This window comes from Cucurbita moschata, unplaced genomic scaffold, assembly GCF_002738365.1.
Source record: "Cucurbita moschata cultivar Rifu unplaced genomic scaffold, Cmos_1.0 Cmo_Scf00064, whole genome shotgun sequence".
Classification (NCBI taxonomy): Eukaryota; Viridiplantae; Streptophyta; class Magnoliopsida; order Cucurbitales; family Cucurbitaceae; genus Cucurbita; species Cucurbita moschata.
Window position 1 is genome coordinate 651,434 of NW_019268580.1, and position 23,643 is coordinate 675,076.

Consider the following 23,643-nt stretch of genomic DNA (forward strand, 5'->3'; position numbering starts at 1 on the left):
TTTTTTTTTTTTTTTTTTTTTTTTTTTTTTTTTTTTTTTTTTTTTTTTTTTTTTGTAAAAGAAACATAAACAAACGAAGAATATTCAAACACAAAAGCCAAAACCCTATTTCTTCTAGCAATAAAATTATAATAAAATCCTAAGGAAAATTAAAAAATATATATATTAAAAAAATAAAAATGAAAGGACTTCTTCTTCTTCACTTCACCTTGTCGTTGCCAATGAGTGCCCTGAAATTTTCTACATAGCCCAAAATTACTCAGGTCCATCATCGGCGCCGGCGCTGGAATTCTTTCCCCGTCGTCAGAACAGAAAGCCGCCGCCACTACCGGCGTTGCTCTTGTTGGAGGAATCTGCAGAAGCTCCGGCTGGAGGAATTTGAGAAGAAATTGCATTTTCCATCAGAAATCCGTCTGCGGCGACTCCGCCATTTCCTGGCTTCGCGGCGGATAGCCTCTGAAGAAATTCGCCGCCGTGTGCGGATGCTGGAATCATGAACGGTTGGGGGTTGTGATGGTAAAACTGCAGTGGATAACCAGACGGCGGAGAAATCAAGCCGGAATTCGATTGAGGAATCGCGCCGAACCCTAACGAAAAATTGGGGGAAATCGATGAGGCGAAAGGCGGAGTTGGACCGCCGGTGAATTGTTGAACCATCGCTCTGAAATTAGTTGTGTCTGTATTGAGCAAGGTCGTCGGAGTCCGCCGAGACGTCCTGGACCGGCGGCGAACCGGCTTCGCTACACGACGTTCCGGATTCAAGCCAGTGGAAGCGCCGGTGTTTGCGGAGGCGATGGCGTCGGAAACTCGATCGACGAAGACCATCTCGGAGGTGGATTGATCGGAAGGCGGTGGCGCCGCCGTGGTAGTAAGATTTTGATGGTAAAATTGAAGCCAATCGCCAGGGCCGGACATGGTTTAAACAATTAGAAAATTGGGTAATTGATCTGTGCTCTGTTCTTGTTTGTTGTTTGGGTTATGAAGGAGGAGTAGGGTAAGGCAATTGAGTTACATGATTTTCTTGGAAACACATGAAAACATCGCCATTCATTACAAACCCCATCAAATCATAATCTCCAACTTCAAGAACACACATCAATGGTGGTGGTAGCTGCCTTTTGCCTCACTTTAGGGATTCTTTTGGATCATACCCTTTCATCTTTTTGCTTTTTATTTTGATTTTTTTACATGATTGTGTCGAACCACCATTGTTTTTATCATATATATGAATATGGTTGTGGATAAGACATTAGTTATCACGTTTCTAGATTGGTTCGTAACTGTTTAAGCCCACCGCTAGCAGATATCGTCCTATTTGTGCTTTTCCTTTTGAGTTTCGTGTCGGCTAGGGAAAGGTTTCCACACCCTTATAAAGAATGTTTCGTTACACTCTCTAACCGATGTAGGATCTCACAATCCACCCCTATTCAGGGTCCGACATCCTTGCTTACACTCGTTAGTCGTTCCTTTCTCCGATCAATGTGGGACCTCACAATCCATCCCCTTCGAGCCCCACGTCTTCTTTGGCATATATTTATCTCTCTAATCGATGTGGGATCTCACTCAAATTTTATGAAAACGGAGAATAAAATAAATATATAAAACTCATATTCAGCTCTTAGAGAACCCTACTCGTGTTTCCACAACTTGTAAAGAATAACCCAGTAGAGATGTCATTCAAACTCACCCATATCGAAACCTGATAACCCAATAACGACGATCTACGTTTCACATGAGACACAATTTCATGGATAGTTTCATTCGAGATTGTGATGGGGACGCAACTTACGTACATCAACGTTAATCATGCCACTAAATGTTTCATTAGGGTCTACTAGACGGGATTCAACTAGCAAAGGCTCTCAATAGCGTATATGAACTAAATTTAAAAAAAGTGATAATTTCTTACCCTAAAGAAGACTCCATAATTTCACGAAACAAAATGATAACTTCTACATCAGGAATTATATATTATAGTTTTTTCTTTCTTTCAATTTCTTTATACTTTTAACATCCACAATTTTGCCTTGCTTATACGCCAAGACATTCATATATATATATATATATAATAAGTACTAATTTTTGTAACCATTAGAAAATTAATGATGTTGAGACAACTTTTTTAGATAGGTTTAAACGATAATAATTAATTTAGATTATTAATCATAATTTAATCCAATTAAAACCCACCTCAAAATTTTGAGAAATAAATTAAAACTCTTATCTCGAGAACTTCTTAGAATTAGGTTGAAACCCTAATATTTTACTTGTAAAGCAAGTAGAGTTGCATCAAATAATACTGCATGGCGTAAGCACATGTTTTGTTACATGCTATACATGACACGAACCTATGGATGATGATGATGATGAGTGCCTCTTCATTCAATAGAATTATAATCCCAATTCCCGTCTCTATATTTTGAGGAAATTCATATACACCATGAACCGAGCAAGCAAGTGGAGAAGAATTTTCTAAATTTTTAATTACATTGTATTTCCGTCCCCTTGTGGGGATATTTTAACGACGATGAGTATGCTACTTCTTAGCTCAGGACCCCACTACTCGTCGTATTTGGTTCGAGAATTGATTCTAATGGTTTGTCATGTTCCTACCCCTTAGGATAATAGCTCTTACTACTAAAAACTACACTAAAATAGTAGGTGATAAGCAAGAAGAAAAGAGAAATCCCGACACTAGACCAAACAATACCTGCCAGTGATTGAGTTTGACTCGAGAGATGTGGCTGAGTCTCTCGATATTGGGTTGACCCGCTCGTAGCAAGCATCGAATGAATTAATCCTGTGAGTAGGAAGAAAAAAATTGAATTTACAGGAAGGAACTCGGCCTTCCAAAAACATAGTTAGAGAGCATTCCCAGATTCTCAATATCATACAGGAAGGAAGAACTCAGCCTTCCAAACACAGCAGGTTCTTTCAAAACAAAATCACTGATTTCTGCTACAACTTTACAGCCCAAATTGTTTCCCTCTCCTCCTTCCGATCGAAAAAAAAAAGTAAAGAAGCTCGGGCACGGTGGCACGGTGGCACTAAGAACTCCGGGGTCTGGGCGTGCGTCCTGTATATACTTTTTGTATCTGTTTCTTCATTAAGTATGTCTAGAACTACTGCCATGAAGCTGTGCAGATCTCAAATGTTGCTCGTCCTGCAATTATTTTGGCAGCACAGTTTTATTAAACGAAACCAGAAAGATCGTTCTCAAATACGATACCGAATTATATAAACCTGTAAGCTATAGTTATAACTCGTAGCCGGTCGATAATCCACCTGTACGTAAACAAAACCAAAACAAAAATGAAGAACTTTCAGACATTGGCTGGAGTAAACGTTCCCTCAAGCATATTCATTGGAACATGATTAATACCAGTGCATGAATGCTACTATGCTGCGCCCCAAAATACCCATCATGATTGGCTGCAATTGTGTTTAACTGTCCCTGTAAAACGAATATATTGAATTTGAATGATCATTGAATATGCAACAACAACCATAGCAAGACTAACCAGCCCTTGAATGCTTTGTTGATCGACGTAGTACGATGCGTCATGGGGAGGCTCCATCAAGTTCAGCTGTACCAATCCTTGAACGTTCTGTTGGGTTCCGTAATATCCGCTCAGGGTCATGCTATCCGAGGTTAAACTATCCTGCAAGTCGAAAGTCCGAATGAAAATGAAATCCTTAACTATGTGATAAATGCGCATTGCTAATGAAGTACGTAGTAGGGAGATTCGACCATTTGCTGCAAGTTGTCCTGTGGTTCGACGAGTATCATAGCTGCTTCAGATTGTACCTGAGAAAAGGGATTCTTGAATCAAAAAATGTTTCTTCAGAAAGCTTTCACGAATAAAAAACGTGACGAACCTTTCGTTTTCTGTTTACACTCTTCTTCTTATTTGTTTTAGCAGTTATACTTCCCTGATTCTCGTCCTCCTCACGTAGACCATGCGCGTGAACGCTAGATTCAGCTGGAGCACTTTTTGAGTTGTTAATATTAACACAGTTCTTTAGAGCTTCGACCAATGTACGAACCGCTATATTATAACACTCCTCGGAATGTGATCCTTCTTCGCTCAATTCAATTGCCTTTTTACATAAATCGTTGTAACGTTGTGCTCTGTTCTGTCTAAATTCTGTTCCTTCAGCAATTGGTTGCCTACTCTTAGCATCTTTTGTCCACCTCTTTAAAATGTATTGAGGCGGGATACTCCGAAAATCGAGCATTTGTAACACGATCAATGCGTGTCGACAAAGAAAACCTTTATATTCAAACAAACGGCAAAAACAAGAAACTTCAGAGTTCAATTTATGCCACCTTACTAGAAAATGCTCATCTTTCTCACAGTCCTGAACTCTGAATGTAGTAATCGCTCCATCGTCGATTTCTTTTCTCATACGACAGCCAACTACCCCGAGAACTTCAACTTGGAACTTCTTAAATATTGTGTGTGTGTAAACTGTAGACATTTGTTTCTCCCAGGGAGAAGGAGATTTTAAGGCGGGCTGTTTATGCAATGTATCGAAATCCGCTATTGCTTCTTCTTCGTACCGATTTTGCAGAATGATACCATATTGTTTCAAGAACTCTTTCAGAGTGATTTTCTTGTGAATGTATTTGTCAAAGAAAGCATTCATACTATCGGAACGTTGGGCGGTTGACATTCCAGCCAAGAAGATATCCTCCATATAAGTCGGTACCCATTTTTTACGATCGTCATACAATGATTGAATCCATTCATCGTCTTGAAGTTCAAATCTAGTAACCATCTTCCACCATCGCATATCGAACTGCTCGTCTGACCACGACTTGAAAATGCACTTATTAAACTTTGCCAAGAAGTTTTCGTTTCGTTTGATGACGTGAGCAAGAGTTTCAGGAATCTTTTCCAATATATGCCAAAGCGCAAAGCAATGGCGGGTATTTGGGAAGACTTCTTCAATGGCTAACTTCAAGGCCTTGTCTTGATCAGATATAATAACTTTGGGAGCTTTCCCACCCATTGCTCTAAGCCATGTCTTCAACAACCAGGTAAATGTTGGCTTAGTCCAATCTGCAGCCAGTGCACAACCAAGTATCATTGACTGCGCATGATGGTTCGCCCCAATGAACGGAGCAAACGGAAGCTTATCATTGGTTTTAATGTATGAGATATCGAATGAAACGACATCAGTGAAACTAACATAATCGCTTCTACTTTTGGCATCGACCCATAACAAGTTTCTCAGACGCTGCTCTTCATTTAAGTCTATAGCATAGAAAAAGTCGGGATTCTCCTTTTGGATACGTTTGAAGTATTCGAGCAATATTTGGGCATCCCCCTCATCAAGAGCTAAATACCGGCCTTTGTCAAACTGATAACTCGTGTTAATCTGCGGAAAACTGAAATTTCTATACCCGCCACATTTTTTCGACATCTCGACATACATCCTCCGTGTTCTTTCACTAACAGCATGCAATATGTCGATGTTATTCTTCTCTGCCAGCTTTACATTCCTATGGATACGAAAATGATACGCAAGAGCAGGTAAAAGCTCGTGATTATGATCTTTTATGAACTCGTGAATAATCCATCTTCCATCTGGCCTTCTCTTCACATGCATGCTGGCTTTACAATCGGTCTTCTTCACGCTGGGCCTTCGACTATTTCCGCTCTCAGATTCAGGAGTAACTCCATATCTTGAACACGCAAATTTTGCATCGATAAACTCCTTTGATTTCTTTGAACGTCGACTATTCTTAATCGATGTGGTGAATCCCATTGATTTGGCATATTCTTGATAAAATGTGTATGCAGCTTCATGGGACTCAAATTCAATGCCATTGTGCGGCTCAAAGTCTATATCCTCTTCAAAAAGGGTGTCCTTCTTTGGTAAACTAATAATTCCACCATCTCTATCATGCATTTCATCCACAACATCAACCATTTGCTCAGCAATAAGAAGTAGAGTCTTCACATTTCACCTAAATGCTGCCACACAGTTCATAACTTTTCAGCATAGCAAAATTTACAGTCTATTGTTTTGACTGAAATTCCCTGTGAAATGATAGAGAGATCACCCGGCAAACTCCATGAACTTTCAAATCCATTATTCAACGGGATTTAATTTATATTCCTCACTTGGTGTGACGGCCTAGGCCCACCGCTAGCAGATACTATCCTCTTTGGGCTTATGCTCAAGGTTTTTAAAATGCGCCTAGTAGGGAGAGGTTTCCACACCCTTATAAAGGGTGTTTCGTTCTCCTCCCCAACCGATGTGGGATCTTACAAACCACCCCCCTTCGGGGCCCAGCGTCCTTACTAGCATACTGCCTCGTGTCTACCCCCCTTCGGGGAATAGCCTCCTCGCTGGTACATCGCCCGGTGTCTGGCTCTGATATCATTTGTAACAACTCAGGCCCACCGCTAGCAGATATTGTCCTCTTTGGGCTTTTCCTTTCGGGCTTACCCTCGAGGTTTTTAAAACGCTTCTGCGAAGAAGAGGTTTCCATCCCCTTATAAAGGGTGTTTCGTTCTCCTCCCCAACCGATGTGGGATCTTACACTTGGTAATGAAGATTACCGGTCAATGGTCAATGTTTTATAGCTTGCATTTTGAAAATCATGAACAGTAATTAAATGCCAACATTCACATGATTGAAGACTTCAAAAACAGCTAACCGAGTAAACAAACGTGATGGGAACTTTTTCAGTAACTCTACAAGCAAATACGAGACATCAAACCTTTTAACAATATACTGCTACATCAAATGCACATAATCTACATAACGTCTGTTAATAACAGCTGTGGAGAACAAGGCGATAGGATCTCCTTTTTTACGTCCCCATGTCCCTCCCGTGTGGCGACATGGGGGCGAAAAAAGAAAAGAGAGGGATAGAGTTTCTCTCGCTTTCGGCATAGCGGGCTCCAGCCTACGAAAAAATAGCTCGATACTAGGATGATAAAAAGCTTAACCCCTCTAATTCTTATTACGTTTCAATATTCAATATGAAAAAAAATGAAAAGGTTGTCTTATTCATCTAAGGCAGTGAAATTCCTTGTCAGGTAAGTTCCAACCCACACGAAAAAATGTAATCAACGGGACAGCTATTCAAAATCTGAGTAAAGACGGTTAAAATCCATCTCCCGTGTTAGTGACTAAGAGACAAAACTCAAGAAGTGACTATCGGCAGAATCCCAATTCAAGAAGTCAAAGAGTACTATAACGACACAATCTCCCAACATTGATAGAGAAACCAAACATACAAACAAAACCCATCTCAAATTAGCTAATATCAGGGGGAGGGGGAGAAGAAGCAACAGTAGAATGGCACATTTCTCAAATCCCATCAAGTAAACTACACATATAGAAACAATTCTCCATCGACATTTCATCAGGCAACAAACAGGCATAAAAAATGGAAAATCCCAAGAGAAAGCACCATGAAGATCGCAGAAAAGTGACACAGAAACCCAGCAGTGAAGACAAAGACAAAGACTAAGAGCAAGTTGAGAGAAAGAGAGAGAGACCTGAAGAAGGAAGGCCCCCGCACACCCACAAGCAGCGAGTGAAGGAATTGCGCGAGTGGGGGAAGGGGGTTCTTCGATTGGGAGATTAGGGTTTGAAACTCACTCGCCGATCGAAAACTGTGGGGGAGAGATTGAGAGAATTGGGTCAATTTGGATTCCAATTTCAAGTTTCACTCGCTTCTTTTCTTGGTATTGTTGCCACGCTCTGTCGGCGCCAAATTCAGAGCTCTCTTCACCAGCGCCAAGAAGAAAACAAGAATAGCTTGTTTAGCTCAAAATCCCATTTTTGGTGGGTTTCCCCCCTTAAAGCCACACGCGTGTGCGCGTGTATTAAAATCATTATATCACAAATTTAATGATTTTAGTGTTTAATAAATTTTTAATTTTTTTTAATGCATAAAAAAAAAAAAATTTTAGTCTTATAACACCTTGGTTTAAATTATGTTGTCTATTGTGTCCCATCTTTTCGACCTGAAAACGGTCTCAAAATAAATATATGTTATAATTGATACAACAAGTCGTAGAAAAAATTGACACATTTGTGAGAGAACATGTCTGTGAGAGAAAAATTGTTGGAGTCTCGAGTTCACAAAAACTATAATGTTAGAAAAAATGATTGACTTATAATGAAAGAAGAAATGTTTTTCCCGAGTAATCATAGTCATTGACTTGATCATCATCGATTTCGTTATTAATCCTAATTTCTAGTATTTGATCATGAGATCGAGGCTCCTAAAAATTTGTTTCCTCCATAATCTTTTGATCTTAAAGGATGAACGATATATTACCTTAACAAAAAATGAAGCTATTCGACTCTTTATTCTTTTTAATCTTTTATGATTTGTCACAACGCGAGATTTGCATTGAAAGGTCGGGATTTTTGTTTTGAAAATATTTTTAACGTTTAAGAGGTTAAAATTTTAAATGCAACTTTTCAAACAAAAGAAGCAAAATTTGAAATTGATACCAAAGTATACAAAAATTAATTTTTGAGACCCAAATTTTAGTTAAATTCGAAGAACTCTATACAAACAACGAACCTAATCTGCTCCCTTCTCCTGGATAAGACTCTTTCATTTTCCTGTCAAAATGAACAAAAATGACAAAAATGTTTATATAATGATCGAAACGGAACAAATATTTGAAGAATAAACGATGTCACTCGAAGCCATAAGGACAATGATGGCTTGACTTACCACGTAAAAAGTCAGTTTCAAGTCGGATTCAGCTCCGTAAGGACAAACGATGCCACTTAAACCCATAAGGACAACGATGGCTTGACTTACCCCGCAAAAAGTCAGTTTCAAGTCGGATTTAGCTCCATAAGGACAAATGATGGCTTGACTTACCATACAAAAACTCAGTTTCAAGTCGGATTCAGCTCCGTAAGGACAAACGATGGCATCACTTACCACACAAAAACTCAGTTTCAAGTCGAATTCAGCTCCATAAGGACAAACGATGTCACTCGAACGCGACCACGTAGGATAAACAAAATCGTTCTTTTTCCTAATAAGAAACAAAAATTACATTCCTCATAAGAAAAATACAGGGAAGAACAGAACAAAACTCAAACAATGTTCCAAGTTGACAACAAAAAACTTAAGACAGCGCCCAAATTTCCTCCCACTTCCTATTTCTCCCTGAAAAAAACACTATATCAGAGTATGCTATAGCAACCATTTCCATAAAGCCTTTGGCTTCTTGGACCTGAAACGACCGAACCAGGAACCAGTGATTCAAGCTCTACGTACCGACTAGTTACAAATAACTCTAGGCTGAATCGGTATTACGTTATCATCGTTCAAGAAGAACCATGTAAGATAAATGACAATGATGAGATACAGCATACTTTTTTATGATACAATCACTTGAGGACCAACATTCAGTATATCTCCAGCCACTAACTTGGAAAGATATATTCTATTTTTACAGACTAGAAGAATGAGTTGTTTCCTGCACCTGCAAAATGATGGTTCAAAACTGACTCTCCATGTGCAAAGTTTCTTTTTATGGCTAAATACAAATAGATACATTTATTTCAACTCGTGAAGCACCTTCACTAAGATCAGGGATTAATCATGCATGTCTTGATGCATCATCATGCAATTGAGTTGTTCGTACATTGGGATCGTCCTGCCACGAGGAAACTTATTGAATTTGGATGACATATAAATTGCATAATGCAGTGGAAGATATCGATTGTGTTCAGTAAACTAACCCGAATGCCGTAGGCGAAACCAGCTGGTGCTCGGAAGAAATCCATTTGTCCCTGCAGGAACAAACCGCTTTTGTAAAATGTGGTGACTAGAATAGAAATAGGCTGAGCTGAATAATACAGTCTCAAAATGTAACATACCAGTCCATGAATGCTCGGTTGAGCTGGGTAATAACCATCATGGCTAGGTGCTATGGAGTTTAATTGCCCCTATAAATGAAAGAACACAAAATAACTAATAATTGCGGACGGATAAGAAAAGGATAAAGAGTTCATGTATTTTATACTAAGGTCGAACCGACGTATACTTTTTTGTGTAACCATAAAGCTTACCAGCCCCTGGATGGCCTGTTGATTTCCATAGTAATTATCACGGGTCGGTGCCATTAAGTTCAGTTGTACCTGAGAAGATAAGAGGGCATGGAACTGAAAACTTCGCAAGTTCACTAATTACGGTACGAAAGAGAGACTCGATAACATCATACCATTCCTTGCACGCTTGGCTGTGCGCCAAAATAGCCATCAAGGGTTACAGCTCTTGAGCTTAATTTGTCCTGAGAAAGAGACGGGAAAGAATCATCGATATATTGACAATGGTTTGTAGCTTACCTTTAAGTAGAGCAATTTTTCAAAAGAGATTTAATCAATTATAATACCCCAACTCCTTTTTATTTCCAAAGATGAATTCAAACATCGAAAAAGTCAAGATTAAATCTACTTTTATGGTTGATTTGGATTGGCTCAAAAAACCGTTTGGAGATGAACAAAATTGTCTATTATTTTGGGATTCAACACGAGTTCATATAATTGTAGTAATGATAGAGATAGATTGATAGACAAACCATGTGCTGCAAGTTATCATGTGCTCCAACAGTCATGACATCAGGTTCAGAATTCACCTGCAATTCGAAAGTGTCATTTTCAACATGTAATACACTTCAAACATAAACAACCATACCGCGAACAACTAACCTTCCTTTTCTTAGTTGGATTCTTTTTCTTGTTTGTCTTGCCTATGTTTCTAATCTGACTATCTTCTTCGATGCAGAGTAGACTATGAGCTGCCGATGGACCGGCTTCTAAAAAGGTTCTATTAGAATTATTGACACCAATACAATTTCCAAGAGTTTCATCAAGTGCATGTGCTGCAACACTGTAACTCTCTTGGGACAAAGATCCCTCTTCAATCAATCTCAATGCTCGCTGGCATAGATCATTGTACCGTTGCACCCGAGACTGTACTAGCTCAGGTTCTTCTCCCAATAAATGTCTGCTCTTAGCATCTCTTGTCCACCGCTTTAAAATATATTGAGTTGGAATAGTAGAAAGTTCACACTTTTGAAGAACAACCATAGCGTGTCTACAAAGGTAACCTTTATATTCATACAACCGGCACAGACAAGAAACTTCCGACTTCAATCCATTCCATACAACAATGAAGACTAGATTCTTTTCAAAATCTTGAACATGATATGTAATGCTTTTCTCATCTTCCTTTTCTTTCCTAGGAAAGCAAGCAACAGCACCTAAGACCTCGACTTGAAATTTTTTAAATACCGCATGTGTGTACATTCCCGAAATACTCTTCTCAAACGGTGAAGGAGATCTTAAAGTGGGTTGTTTGTTCCATGTATCAGAATCAGCTTTTGCTTCCTCTTCATACCTATCCTGTAAAATTGATTCATACTGTTTCACAAACTCTTGCACAGTGGTCTTCTTGTGCAAATACTTGTCAAGGAAGGAGTTTACACTTTCAGATCGCTGTGCCACGGACATTCCAGCCAAAAAGACATCTTTCATATATGTTGGTGCCCATTGTCTTTGATCTTCACATAAGGACTGAACCAATTCATCTTCTCTGAGTTCAAATCTATCAACCAGTTTCCACCACCTTTTCTCAAACTCTTCAGTTGTCCATGATCTATAGATGCATTTTTCAAATTTCGCCATAAAATTTTCGTGCCGTTTTGTTACATTGCCAAGGTTTTCAGAAATTTTCGCTAATATGTGCCACAGAGTGAAGTGATGATACACATTTGGAAGCACCTCTTGAATGACTGATTTCAGTACCTTATCATGGTCAGTGATAATAACTTTTGGAGCCTGTCCACCGATTGCTTTCAACCACACGTGCAATAGCCAAGCATATGTTGTTGGACTTTCATCTGATAGCAAAGCACATCCAAGCAACATAAATTGATAATGTTGATTCACCCCAACAAAGAAAGCAAGGGGCAACTTATATTTATTTCTGATGTAGGTAGTATCAAGAGAAACTACATCATTAAAATAAATATAATCATGCCTACTTTTTGCATCGATCCAAAATAAATTCCTTAGTCGGTGGTCTTCTCCAATATCGACAGCATAAAAGAAGTTAGAGTTCAAATTCTGCATCTGAGTAAGAAAGTCGAGTAAAATCCTTGCATCTCCAGCATCAAAAGCAAAATTGCGAACTTTGTCAAATGGATTCTTCGAGTCATTCTTGAGTCCTACAACATTTTTGTATTCAGCAAATTGCCTAGCCATTGCAGCATACATCTTTCTTGTTTGTTCACTGACAGCTTGAGCTGGTAAAAGCTCATGGTTATGCTCCTTAACAAAACTATGTATAACCCATTTACCATCCGCCCTCCTCTTTACGTGCATGCTAGCTTTGCAGTCTGTCTTTGCACATGCTCTTCGACCAGTTGAATTTTCACTTTCTTGCTTAGTTTGCCTTACACGTGGACGATTGAAGGACTTATCATACTCTCTCTTCATGCCATAACGTGAACATGCAAATTTTGCATCAATAAATTCCCTTGATGTCTTTGAACGGCGGCTATTTTGTATTGCTGTGTTGAATCCCATAGAACGAGCATATTCCTGATAGAAGGAATATGCTTCACTGTGTGATTCAAATTCCATGCCAGGAAGTGGTTCCAGATTCGTGTCCTCTTTAAACATTACCATGTCTAACATGGGGGAATTTAAATCTCCACCATCTTCAACGTGCATCCCATCTGTAGCATCAACCATATTATTTCCACTCTCAATAACTCCATTATGAAGTTTTTCTTCCACATCCAACATATTATTAATTCCATTCGGTTCTTCATCTTTGTCGTGCTCACCAGAAGGTAACCTAAGATCTATATCCATGGCGAAATGAGCCTATGGCTAATGAACTTTGGAGATACCTGAAATGGACATGAAATAGTGAACATCTCAGAGACTAGAATCTTAATTTTAATTGCATATACATAAACAGGGTTATCTAAACTGAAAAGAAAAAAAAAAATCATTGCCTTTTAGTTACAGGGTCTATACCTACTATGCCCATAACCAATGAAGCAGGCTATTGTTGCTTTCTCGCATATCAACTCTACAACATCAATTCTCAAAATCAAAGGCTGTTTGCTAGTAAAGGAACTAAAATTTAATATCTTGAGACAATAACAATGATTTTCAATTCTCATATTTTGTCTCAATAACGATATTTTGAACTTTCTGTCATCGAGATTCTAAACTTTCACGGTGAACCAAAAAGACCTGCAGAAAATTGTTATTTCCAATCTACGCATTGAAACTCGATAAGAAATACAACATAAATCTTCCAATGACACTGCATGGAACGTCACATGAAGTTTTATTCTCCTCACAATGGTAGATTTATAAAATAATAATTGAAAACGAAATCAAAAGAATCGGCAATTTGCAAAGATAGCAATGCAAAGAGAAAAATCTATATACACGCTTAATCGTATACCCAATATTATAGGAAAGATAGTTACTGGTCTCCTCCCTGCAACAAAACGATGAAGTAAAACAAACAAACAAATAAAGAAACAAGCTCACTATTAAACACAACGAAGCAAATCTTCTATACGTCAATTAAATCTCCAAAACTTCATCCAATTTCTACTATATGTTAGATCAAGTGATATCATAAGGACCAAGATCCATTGAATCTTCCCCTGTCACCAAAAGCATTCCACTTGAGTATTCTGCTGAACAATGAAAACGACACAATCCTAAAGTAATTCAATTTTCAACTTCACATCATACTAGACACTTAAATGGCATCACCGGTTCATTCATGCCGGAACACTTAGCAAACCTGTCGTAATACCCCCCAGCTGTAAGACAAAAACTAAAAGAACTTGTCATTGCGCTGAGCTTTGGGCTGGCACGTAGCTTGGAGATTTACACATCAAAAGTGGCCAAATATAAGTTACATGTATACTAATGAAACGATCATACTGGGTATAATTTTGGGCATCTTAAACCATTTCATTAGAAGGTAGAAGGATCATTCATGGTGACACCGGCACTACACCAATATAGTTTACCCTCGAATTAATTCCGATGCCACAATAATTCCGCAGCATTCCTCTGGATGTTGAAGTCCGTCACTCTGATGAAGTTCGCCACTGGAGATTGATCAATAAGACAGGAAGCAGAACTTGAATTGTCAAGAAACCGGCAAGTTGGATACACATACACTTCCATCCAGCAGCTAAAGATTCCCACAGCATCGACAAAATACAACACACCCCAATCCACAGAACTTTAAATTCATTTCATAAACCTTCCCATCGTCGACGACCCTTTAATTTCATAATTTTCCTACTTCCGAACAAAAAAACACCCACCTCCATTTTCCGGCACTTTCTCGAGAAACAAACAACAATCCCACCGCATAGAAGCGCAAGAATAATACACCAAACCCAAGAACATTCAACATGGGCAAAATCTCAAGCAAATCACAGCGACAACAAAAGAAGAAAAAAACGGAAAGATTGAAAGAGAACATCAAAGGAAACAGTTCGTAATGGGGTTGAAGAGGGAAAAAGAGAGAAAAAAAAAAAGAAGAAGAAATTGGACCTGAAGTGCAGTGCATATAGAGAATCTGAAGGGGAGGGAGTGAAGAAGCTGAGACAGGCGAGCGAGTGGGGGTTGCCGCCGCGAGTGGGGCAAAGAGTTGAGAAAATTTGGGAAATTAGGGTTTGTAAACCACTCGCCGCTGGGAGAAGGGGATGTTTGTTTTTATTTCTTGACAATGGATAATTCGTCACTCGCTTTTCTCTCACTCGCTTTCAATTCTTTTTTCGGACTATTTTACCCTTTCGCGCCTTCGCTATTTTCGATTTATTTTTTATTTTCCCGGCATTTTATTTTCGGACTCATAACGGCGGCCCACGCTTACGGCGCGTGCAGAAACGGCCCAGGGCAATTTCCTCAACTGCCCCCGAAATTCAACAATTTTTAATATTCATTACTTTGCAAATTTAATTAATTCATTTTAAATTTAATTAATTATAAATTTGGTAGATGTCACTCTATTTAATTTCATAAAACATCCATTTTTATTTTAAAATACTTAAAATTTGCTATTAAAACTTATTTTTAATTTTTATATTTATTTAATTAAATCAATAAATCGAATTGTTGTTTCCCTAGCTCGCGTTGGTTTGTAGCTCGATGAATCAAAAGAGTAGAAAGTTAACTTTCTCGAGATGACGTAATTTCAGCTCGACGTGTTGTGTCTTTGGAATCTTCATGTTTTTGTTTTTACTCAAATGTGTCGGGTCGACGTAATTATTCAATACAATATGACCTGTAAGTACTTAAAATCTATATTTCAGCTATGAGCTCGACTGTTACAAATGGTATCAGAATCAGACATTTCCCCGCGTGCCAGTTTGTGGGGGCAAGGTGAATTGTGAGATCCCACGTAGAGCTAATGTGCCCGGACCGCCGTGCAGAGTGAGATTGTATAGGTGGGACCCACAAAACAGCAAACATTAAATAATACCTTCTTTCCCACCAAAAGTATCATCACATCTTCTTACCTAATCCTCTCAACAATATTAAATTTAATTTTTTTAAGTATCTATTTATTTATAAATTTTTAGAAAAATAGATTTTAAATAAAGTTTAATAGATTATTGATAAATTTAAAATTTAAAATTATGTGTTTAGTAAATTCAATATATTTAATTCCACCTTAAATTAATTACCAAATTTAAAATCCAACGGTAATTTTTTAATCAAAATAAAAAAACGGTTTTATTATTATTATTTAAAAAATAAATAATAAATTGAGATTAATTATTAAGTGTTGCACTACTATTCCTGAGATTCATTGTCAACGCTCACCTTGGCGCCCTTCTCTCCCATCTGCCGTTCCTTTTCACTGCTTCGCCGCTTCCGCTTTGATTCTCGCTTTCCAGGAATCGCTTTCAGCTGCTACAGAGACTACTTTCTCTCTTTCTCTTCCTCTATTGATTTCGGTTTCTCTCTCTTCTGCTCGCCGGCCGGTCGACGGGAGTGTAAGAGTGGGTTTGTTCTTACTTCGGCAGTGAGTGGCGTTTCGATTGTGGAGTTATGGTGAGGAAACATGGATGGCAACTGCCTGCTCATACTTTTCAGGTACTCTTCCTTGCGATTGTTTTTGGTTTGTTTCTTTTTTGCTGTGGGTTCTTGCTTTCTTAGGGTTTTGTTTTGCCAATGTGTGATCTCTCTCTCTCGGGAAATGGCTGAGTTGTGGTGGTTTGTTTGTTTGAAATTTGATTCTCTTATGGCGTTTGTTCGTTGGAAATTGTCTGCAGCTTTACTCTCAGTCTTCCGAATGACGATGTGGATTTTTTTTTTTTTTTCCATTCTGTGTCTCGTCGAGTATATAGATTGGATTTTGTTCTGATAGGCTACAGAGAGAAACGAGAGGAAATGTTGCAATAATACTGTAGCTTTCAAGATTATTAAGTCTAAAAGAGTTCATTTCTCGAGTTCTGCGTGATTCTGCAGCTTGTGATATCTCGATGGTATTTTCGTCCGTGATCTATTTTTTCTCCCGTTTTTTTCCCCTTGGAGAATTGGCTTAGGAATGGGGCATTGATACTTAATGGCAAGTTTTCTTAGGTAAATCTATGTTGGATCACTGCTCAAAGTTGGGGAATGATTGGTTTTCGCTAGGCTTGGACACATGGATGGAGCTTGCGGGAGGGATGAGGGTTTTTTTTTGGTATCTTGTTATTCCTATTCTCAACCTAGGCATAGTGGGAGTCTGATTTTTGAACTTCAGCATTCAGTTTTATATTATGTGGAGCACAATTTCAAGTGTTGAAATGCGTTCCAGTACTTGTGTCACTGGTTTGTACAGCTGAGGCTAGGAATGTTGTTCAGAATCTCGAAGTCTTTCTTATTTTTGTTTTGTTTTGTTCTTACCTATTATCAAGTTATTGTCACAAACAATCTGTTCTCAGTAGTATTATGCCTGCCTTGAGTTTCTTTCTAATATATTTTTTTTGCTTGAAATGTAGGTCGTTGCAATCACAGTGTTTTGTTTACTGGTCGTGGCATTTTATGCTTTCTTTGCTCCCTTCCTCGGTGGCCATGTCTGGGAGTACATATTGGTTGGCGTTTATTCACCAGTGGTATGCATATTATTTACTCTCTCCCTCACCACCTCAATTATCAAGCATGCACTTGATGCTGTCACTACGAGGGGTTGATTCGTGGATAATAATTTTCCAGCTTGTAGATCCTGAAAGTTTGATCTATTTGAGTTTTCTTCCTAGCTCGATTTTGCGCATTTCAGAATTTTCTATGGTGTTTTCCTCCAAGAACTGTTCACTTATAGCACTCACTAATTCTTGGATAAGAAAATTTATTGCATTAACTATCAGTTTTGTGATAATACAAACATATTTTGTCTCTTATTATAAATACAAAAACTATCAGTTTTTGGATGGTAGTGGGTTTGGAATATTGAGTGGGTGAGTGATCCCTCTAAATCAGATCCTCCTTTAGATTGACCGTGCTTGTACTTGTAACATGTAGAATGTACCAAACCATACTGTCATAAGAGCATTTTGTGTAACATTTAAATGGTTGGAAACCTATTTTCTTTCATTATTTCAATCTTTTCATGGCATTGCAGGCTCTCCTTGTGTTCACTCTTTATGTGAGATGCACTGCAATTAATCCAGCTGACCCTGGTATTATGTCTAAATTTGATAATCGGGTTACAAACCCCAACAATAATCAAGGGTTATCACTGAAGGGTCTACCACAAAATTTAGATGAAATTGTCAATGGCAGACATTCGTCTGCATCATCACCTTCCAGAAGTTCCATATCAGGGGCTAATACGAGTAGGAAAGGTTCGGTAGGAGAAGTTGGCGGAGCAGACAAACCAGTGGAACAACCAACAGTTCGCAGTGCTGATAAAATTGGACTAATTTGTTGCGCATTATTTGTACACGAAGATTGTCGAAAAAGGGATGGAGGGGCAGACCCTCAAAGTGCTGCCGAGGATGCTTTATTTTGCACATTGTGCAATGCTGAGGTATTTGGTTTGGATGCTCTATTATAGTTCCCAAGTAAAAATTAAATAAGTACAGTATCATAGTCCGTCAGAACAATAAATGTTAATATTTTGCTTTACTCGTACTTTGTCTGCATGCATCTAGTATCAGTTTTATATAATCATGCAACGTTGTCAAGGTTTTGAATGTTGTCCATCTTATTTTTAGAAGATAATCCTGCAACTCCGTTTATAATGGGCCGCATGTATCCATGATAACAAAACTTTATTTTGATTTACAACGTACGAATGTTGCAGGTGCGGAAGTTCAGCAAACATTGTAGAAGTTGTGATAAATGTGTTGATGGTTTTGATCACCATTGCCGGGTATATCTTTCTTTTTTTTTAAAAAAAAAAAAATGATTTAGTTTGTTTTTCATTTTCATTTTGTTAAGGTTTTTACTTGGAGATTGACCTGTATTTTCAACGTGGTTGCAGTGGCTCAATAACTGTGTGGGGCAGAAAAACTATATCACATTTATCTCTCTTATGGCAGTAAGTCTTGTTTGGGTAAGTACCAAAAACTGGATACTATTCTTTGAAACCATAGTATACTATATTTTTTGCTGCTAATTACTGTTACCTTTGTGGTTCAGCTCGTTGTTGAAGCTGGAATTGGTATTGCTGTTTTAGTGCGTTGCTTCGTTAATAAAAGAGGCATGGAAACTGAAATTATCGATCGACTTGGAAATGGCTTTTCTCGTGCCCCGTTTGCGACAGTTGTGGTAGGGACAAATTAAGTAATTATGTCTTGTAACAAAAACACATATTTTATAGCTTTACTTATGACTATCAAAAAAATCAAGTCAGGTGCTAATTGCTAGTCTGAATTTGGTTTTATCCAGGCGATATGTACTGCAGTTTCCATGCTGGCCTGTATCCCTTTGGGCGAACTTTTCTTTTTCCACATGATATTAATTAAAAAGGTCAGTGATGAGAACTTGAATAGATTTTTCATTCTCCATGATCTTTGTTGCTTGATCTTGGGGAAATACTGTGGTATGGGGTAATAGTCAATAAATAGTGCTACATTTAAAATCAGAATAATATATCTATATCTAAGATCAATTTGGAAAACTAATGGATCATGATTAGACGGTTTGTTTGGTGCGCGGATCTTCTCATCAGTTGTTTTAATACATGTATTGAAATAGGGTATTACAACCTATGAATATGTCATAGCGATGAGGGCTACAAGTGAGGCCCCTGCTGGAGCTTCTGTTGACGAGGAATTGCCAAACATTATGTACTCTCCATCAGGATCTGCTACCACTGGTTTGAGTGGTGGAAGTTCTCTTGGTTTACAATACAAGGGGGCATGGTGTACGCCTCCAAGAGTTTTTGTTGATTATCAGGTATTGACTTTTTAATCTTTAGTAAGAGAACCTACCTTTCTCCTCCACACTTTTTGGGTGATTGTTTTCATTTTCTCTGTTGGGTAAATATTTTCTGCATGTAGCTTGATAGCCGATAATCCCATTTATTTATTTCTCAAGCCAGTCATAGGTTGATGGTCATTTTTCATTTCTTCCTGTTTGATTATGTCAAGATTCAAAAGGGGAGAAATTGAAGCTTCACTTTGGTAAATTAAAGCATAATGAATTAGTAAATGTAATTTAATGCAAAGAGGATTTAAATTGAAAAAAATAGAAGAATAAATATTTGGTTAAACTAATAAAAAAAATACCCCAAACTTTGTATTTTGTCTCAAAAAATACTTCTTAACTTTTAAAAGTTCCAATAATATTCCTAAAGTTTCAAAATTATCTTGTTAGTTTTGGATGGAAACCGTTAGTATTTTTTTCAAAAATACCCATGAACTTTCGAAATTTTATTAATATTCTTTTTATTTTTTATAAAACTTGAAAAATACCCTTAAACATTTTTTAAAGCTGGAAAATATCCTTACTGGTAACAGATGGACAGAACCATCAGTACCACGTTTCAAAGATACGTATGAACTTCCGAAAGGAGAATCAATACTTTTTGAACTTTTAGAAAAAGGTATAAATTGTTTTTACCCTCGGTGTATGAATAGAAATCATTTATCTGCCCTCCAAATGGCTTTTTTTTTTTTTTTTTATTATTATTATCTTAAATTGGAAAAGAACCAACTTTGTCTATTTGGGTCTTGAACTCCAACAAATTTTAGTTCAAGCTCTTTCATTATTTATGTTGTGCCGATAAGTTTTAATTTGTTTCTGTTATCTTTTGTGTGGAGAAATTATGCACGCGTTATCCAATTCACAAGCTTCTTATTATCATAAAACAACAGTTTCTTACTACTAACTAATCCCACTTAAACGCATTAGGATGAAGTGGTGCCTCACTTGGAGCCAGGAATGGTCCCATCTACTGTTGACCCAGATGCAGCAGGAGCTTCAGAAAGAGGGCCAAAAGCACCCAAAAGAGCCGTTCGTCTTAGTGCTTGGAAACTTGCAAAACTGGATTCTAATGAGGCCATGAAGGCTGCTGCCAAAGCTAGAGCATCATCATCTGTTCTGAGGCCTCTTGATAACCGCCGTTTCCCAGATACGGAATTGAGCTCCAGCGGAAACCTAAGTGTTAGAAGTAGTGTGAGCACTGACACTGGTGCAAACAAAGAGATTAAAAATGATCTTAGGCTCTCTCCCATAAGAAATTCCTTGGCTCCGAGTCAAGCTAGTCAGGATGATTATGAAACTGGAACACAGAGCATGAGTAGCTTCAGTAGTCCAAGCCATGTGCATGAAACAGTCACCCTCAGTCCTCTCCCACATGGTAATGGTCTGGGTCTGGGTCGTTTTAGTGCTGCTTCATCAATTCCCAGCCTATTTCCTGAACGCCCATATTCTTCCAAGCCATCCTACCCTGTTGTCACTGACCCAAGATCTCATACTTCTGGGTTTGACGATAAGGTTGCTCAGAGGGGAAACACTACTGATCCATTATTGCTTTCAGCCCCTACTTCTCTTCTCAGAGATGTCAGGAAGACATCTGTTGTCTGGGACCAAGAAGCTGGGAGGTATGTCTCAGTTCCTGTTTCAGCTTCAGAAGCCCGTCCTTCTAGATCGTCTGTGCAGATAGGTTTGCCGAATTTAAATGGCGAAACAAGCAACAACACTAGAAAGCCAGTTAATCCATTGCAACCTGCATCATCTTCCAACACAAAAGCTCCATTGCAGCAAGCAGAGAAGTTAATGTACACAGGAGATTCCATTTTCTTCGGTGGTCCTCTACTGAACATCTCTTCTCGAGATAGTCTGAGAAACGAAAGGGTCTCGACTTCGAGAGAAAGCCAAGACAGAATGACGATTACTCTATCCCGTGAGTCCAGATTCAAAAGGGACTCGGCTTCAAACCAACTCCCTGTTTTTGTCCCTGGTGGTTATGAGCAAAGCCGACCATCCGGTTCTCGTTTAAGGTAGGTAGTTTGGTTGGTCAATCCTGAAGCATATGATTTGGCTGCCTGAAAGGAGGTGTAATTAGAAAACATTCTCCCATCAGCAAGTTGGAAAAAGAAGCCAAAAGGACGGAATCAATTCTTGGCTCCGAAATCTTGCAACCTGACATTGTTTGCAAGCTCAATTGGTCGGTACATGTGAGGTAGTTTCCTCAAGAATGCATTTTGATTAACACGGATTTAGGTGTAATCTGTAATTGAGGTGGGAATCACTCCTTTTCTCCATCTCAAAATTGTAGCCAAAAGGATATTCCTAGTTTTTAATTCTTAGCCTCTGAACTTCATTGAGGCAATCCATGGAATTATTATCCAGTTCACTTCCCCAGTATTTTTTTCTAATCATTAATTGACACCATCATTTTCCAGTCTCTCGCCCTGGATTAAAATACTGATAATCTTCCTTCTGGAAGCACTTTTTTCTCCTCAATCTTACAGGTTATGTGGCCAAAATCAAGTCTAGCAGAGTTTCAGTCGATGAATTCTGGAAGGAGCTGAGGATTTTTGGTAAGAAAGTTTTATTCTTTTCATATATGTGTAGAGGTTTTTTAAAATTGTAAAAGCTTTTGAAAAGGGAAGCACATAGTAGGCCTTTTGTACAAAAAGGTTCAAATCATTTACAAATATTACCCTCATGCTCAGTCCTAACCAGGCGTGCTCATTTATTAGGAACAGCGGAGTTGAAAGATGGTTGATAGGAATTGTCAAAGTGGATATCCCACGTTGGTTAGGGAGGAGAACAAAACAAGTGTATGGAAATCTCTCTAGTAGACACGTTTTAAAAACCTTGTGGGGAAGTCGGAAAGGAAAAGTCTAAAGAGGACAATATTTGCTAGCGGTGGGTTTGAGCTGTTACAAATGGTATCAAAACCAGCCATTGGACAATGTGCCAGCGAGGAGGTTGTTTTCCGAAGGGAGTAGACATGAGGTGGTGTGCCAATAAGGACGCTGACCCCGAAGGGGGGTGGTTATGGTGGTGGTCCCACATCGATTGGAGAAAGGAACGAGTGCCCGTGAAGACGCTGGGCCCTGAAGAGGGGTGGATTCTGATATCCCACCTTGGTTGGGGAGGAGAACAAAACACCCTTCTATAAGTGTGTGGAAACCTTTCCCTTTTTAAAAACCTTGAGGGCAAGCTAGAAACCCAAAAAATGACAATATTTGCTAGCGGTGGGCTTGGGCCTTTACACAAATGAGTATAGTTCAACGGTAATTATCACGTTCTTCTTCTATTGTAGGTTCAAATCTCTATATCTCCTCGAGTTATGTCACAGGGTAATTTATCTTTTATTTCTATCTTCGTCTTTTACTTTTCTTTTTAATAAATCATAATCGTACTCTTTTGATTATAGAATGAGACAAATATTATCCAATGTGTACTAATTTCCATTTAAGAATATAGACATTGAGTTAGTGTTGGAACTTGGGAGGAGACCACATGATCCAAAACTTGGGTGTCCCACAAGAACTGTCCTTATCTTTAGGAGGGTAAAGTGTCATCCAAAAGTTTGAAATTTACAATTTACCGTTGCTTTTGTTTTTAGTGCTAAATTTTAAATGAAATTGATTTTTATATAAACACCTTTCAAAAGGTTAATAATTTCAAGTGTCTTTCTAGATAAGATTTTAAATTATTTAATATAGCTTATTGAGTGAATTTAGCTGATCATAATTGATATTCCAATAGTTAATAAAAGTAATTTTTTTTTCGAGAGAGAGATGAATTGTCGAAAAAAGAATTTATTGTTGATTTTTTAAAAAACTTATTATTGTATATTAGAATTTTCACTATTTTGCATGAAATTTATTATTACTGTTAACTAATTTCAATAAAATTTAACTTTGATGGAATGAATTAAAAATTTATTGAAAATAGTGAGAGTAAAATTAAACAAAGTATAGATATCAAAATAATATTTTAATCAAATACTTATTACTTATAGAATTACTTTTAGATTAGACCTGTCATTAGAATAATTTTTAACTTAATTATTAATTTTTATTTTTCTAAAGCGTTTCAATTAAAATTCCCACAGGAATCTTAAATGTCTTTGCTTTTATTTATGCATTTAATCTGCAAAAAAAAAAAAAAAAAAAAAAGTTTGATTCC

General features: G+C 38.0%; 4 protein-coding genes across 14 annotated transcripts; 1 reads left to right on the forward strand and 3 right to left on the reverse strand.

Annotated features, from left to right (window-relative positions):
* Window positions 1-118: 118 nt before the first annotated feature.
* LOC111437596 (VQ motif-containing protein 22-like) lies at window positions 119-994 on the reverse strand. The gene has a single exon (XM_023075633.1). The coding sequence runs from the start codon at window positions 913-915 to the stop codon at window positions 304-306; it is 612 nt and encodes a 203-aa protein (XP_022931401.1). The 5' UTR covers window positions 916-994; the 3' UTR covers window positions 119-303.
* Window positions 995-2,803: 1,809 nt separating this feature from the next.
* On the reverse strand, window positions 2,804-7,794 carry LOC111437579 (protein FAR-RED IMPAIRED RESPONSE 1-like). 4 transcript variants are annotated; one of them, XM_023075607.1, is made up of 7 exons: window positions 7,524-7,794; window positions 3,880-5,984; window positions 3,752-3,808; window positions 3,522-3,662; window positions 3,383-3,454; window positions 3,244-3,285; window positions 2,804-3,163 (listed from the first exon to the last, which is right to left on the reverse strand). In XM_023075607.1, the coding sequence occupies exons 2-7, from the start codon at window positions 5,938-5,940 to the stop codon at window positions 3,107-3,109; spliced, it is 2,430 nt and encodes an 809-aa protein (XP_022931375.1). In that variant the 5' UTR covers window positions 5,941-5,984; window positions 7,524-7,794; the 3' UTR covers window positions 2,804-3,106. The 4 variants fall into 4 exon arrangements, with proteins under 4 accessions (XP_022931375.1, XP_022931377.1, XP_022931376.1 ...); XM_023075609.1 differs by lacking the exon at window positions 7,524-7,794 and adding an exon at window positions 7,436-7,485; XM_023075608.1 differs by lacking the exon at window positions 7,524-7,794 and adding an exon at window positions 6,074-6,185.
* Window positions 7,795-9,297: 1,503 nt separating this feature from the next.
* Window positions 9,298-14,776, reverse strand: LOC111437562 (protein FAR-RED ELONGATED HYPOCOTYL 3). 8 transcript variants are annotated; one of them, XM_023075575.1, is made up of 9 exons: window positions 14,611-14,776; window positions 13,054-13,108; window positions 10,714-12,923; window positions 10,584-10,640; window positions 10,227-10,295; window positions 10,075-10,143; window positions 9,883-9,951; window positions 9,745-9,795; window positions 9,298-9,659 (listed from the first exon to the last, which is right to left on the reverse strand). In XM_023075575.1, the coding sequence occupies exons 3-9, from the start codon at window positions 12,883-12,885 to the stop codon at window positions 9,603-9,605; spliced, it is 2,544 nt and encodes an 847-aa protein (XP_022931343.1). In that variant the 5' UTR covers window positions 12,886-12,923; window positions 13,054-13,108; window positions 14,611-14,776; the 3' UTR covers window positions 9,298-9,602. The 8 variants fall into 8 exon arrangements, with proteins under 8 accessions (XP_022931343.1, XP_022931347.1, XP_022931346.1 ...); XM_023075579.1 differs by having other exon boundaries at window positions 10,714-12,926; window positions 13,048-13,108; window positions 14,611-14,766; XM_023075578.1 differs by lacking the exon at window positions 14,611-14,776 and adding an exon at window positions 14,076-14,604.
* A 1,091-nt stretch (window positions 14,777-15,867) lies between these two features.
* Window positions 15,868-21,904, forward strand: LOC111437640 (probable protein S-acyltransferase 19). The gene is made up of 9 exons (XM_023075704.1): window positions 15,868-16,158; window positions 17,049-17,162; window positions 17,669-18,076; window positions 18,353-18,421; window positions 18,533-18,604; window positions 18,691-18,819; window positions 18,940-19,020; window positions 19,249-19,449; window positions 20,407-21,904. The coding sequence occupies exons 1-9, from the start codon at window positions 16,114-16,116 to the stop codon at window positions 21,499-21,501; spliced, it is 2,214 nt and encodes a 737-aa protein (XP_022931472.1). The 5' UTR covers window positions 15,868-16,113; the 3' UTR covers window positions 21,502-21,904.
* Window positions 21,905-23,643: the final 1,739 nt, after the last annotated feature.

Excerpts from the sequence above, each read along its gene's own strand:
- LOC111437596 (XM_023075633.1), bottom strand. The coding sequence starts at position 915 with ATGTCCGGCCCTGGCGATTGGCTTCAATTTTACCATCAAAATCTTACT.
- LOC111437562 (XM_023075575.1), bottom strand. The coding sequence starts at position 12,885 with ATGGATATAGATCTTAGGTTACCTTCTGGTGAGCACGACAAAGATGAA. Across the intron at positions 10,296-10,583 it reads ATGATAACTTGCAGCACATG|GACAAATTAAGCTCAAGAGC; the intron begins GTTTGTCTATCA and ends TCTCTTTCTCAG. Across the intron at positions 9,796-9,882 it reads AACCGAGCATTCATGGACTG|GGACAAATGGATTTCTTCCG; the intron begins GTATGTTACATT and ends TTGTTCCTGCAG.
- LOC111437579 (XM_023075607.1), bottom strand. The coding sequence starts at position 5,940 with ATGGTTGATGTTGTGGATGAAATGCATGATAGAGATGGTGGAATTATT. Across the intron at positions 3,663-3,751 it reads AGGACAACTTGCAGCAAATG|GATAGTTTAACCTCGGATAG; the intron begins GTCGAATCTCCC and ends TTCGACTTGCAG. Across the intron at positions 3,164-3,243 it reads GTTATAACTATAGCTTACAG|GACGAGCAACATTTGAGATC; the intron begins GTTTATATAATT and ends AAATAATTGCAG.
- LOC111437640 (XM_023075704.1), top strand. The coding sequence starts at position 16,114 with ATGGTGAGGAAACATGGATGGCAACTGCCTGCTCATACTTTTCAG. Across the intron at positions 16,159-17,048 it reads TGCCTGCTCATACTTTTCAG|GTCGTTGCAATCACAGTGTT; the intron begins GTACTCTTCCTT and ends CTTGAAATGTAG. Across the intron at positions 17,163-17,668 it reads TTGGCGTTTATTCACCAGTG|GCTCTCCTTGTGTTCACTCT; the intron begins GTATGCATATTA and ends ATGGCATTGCAG.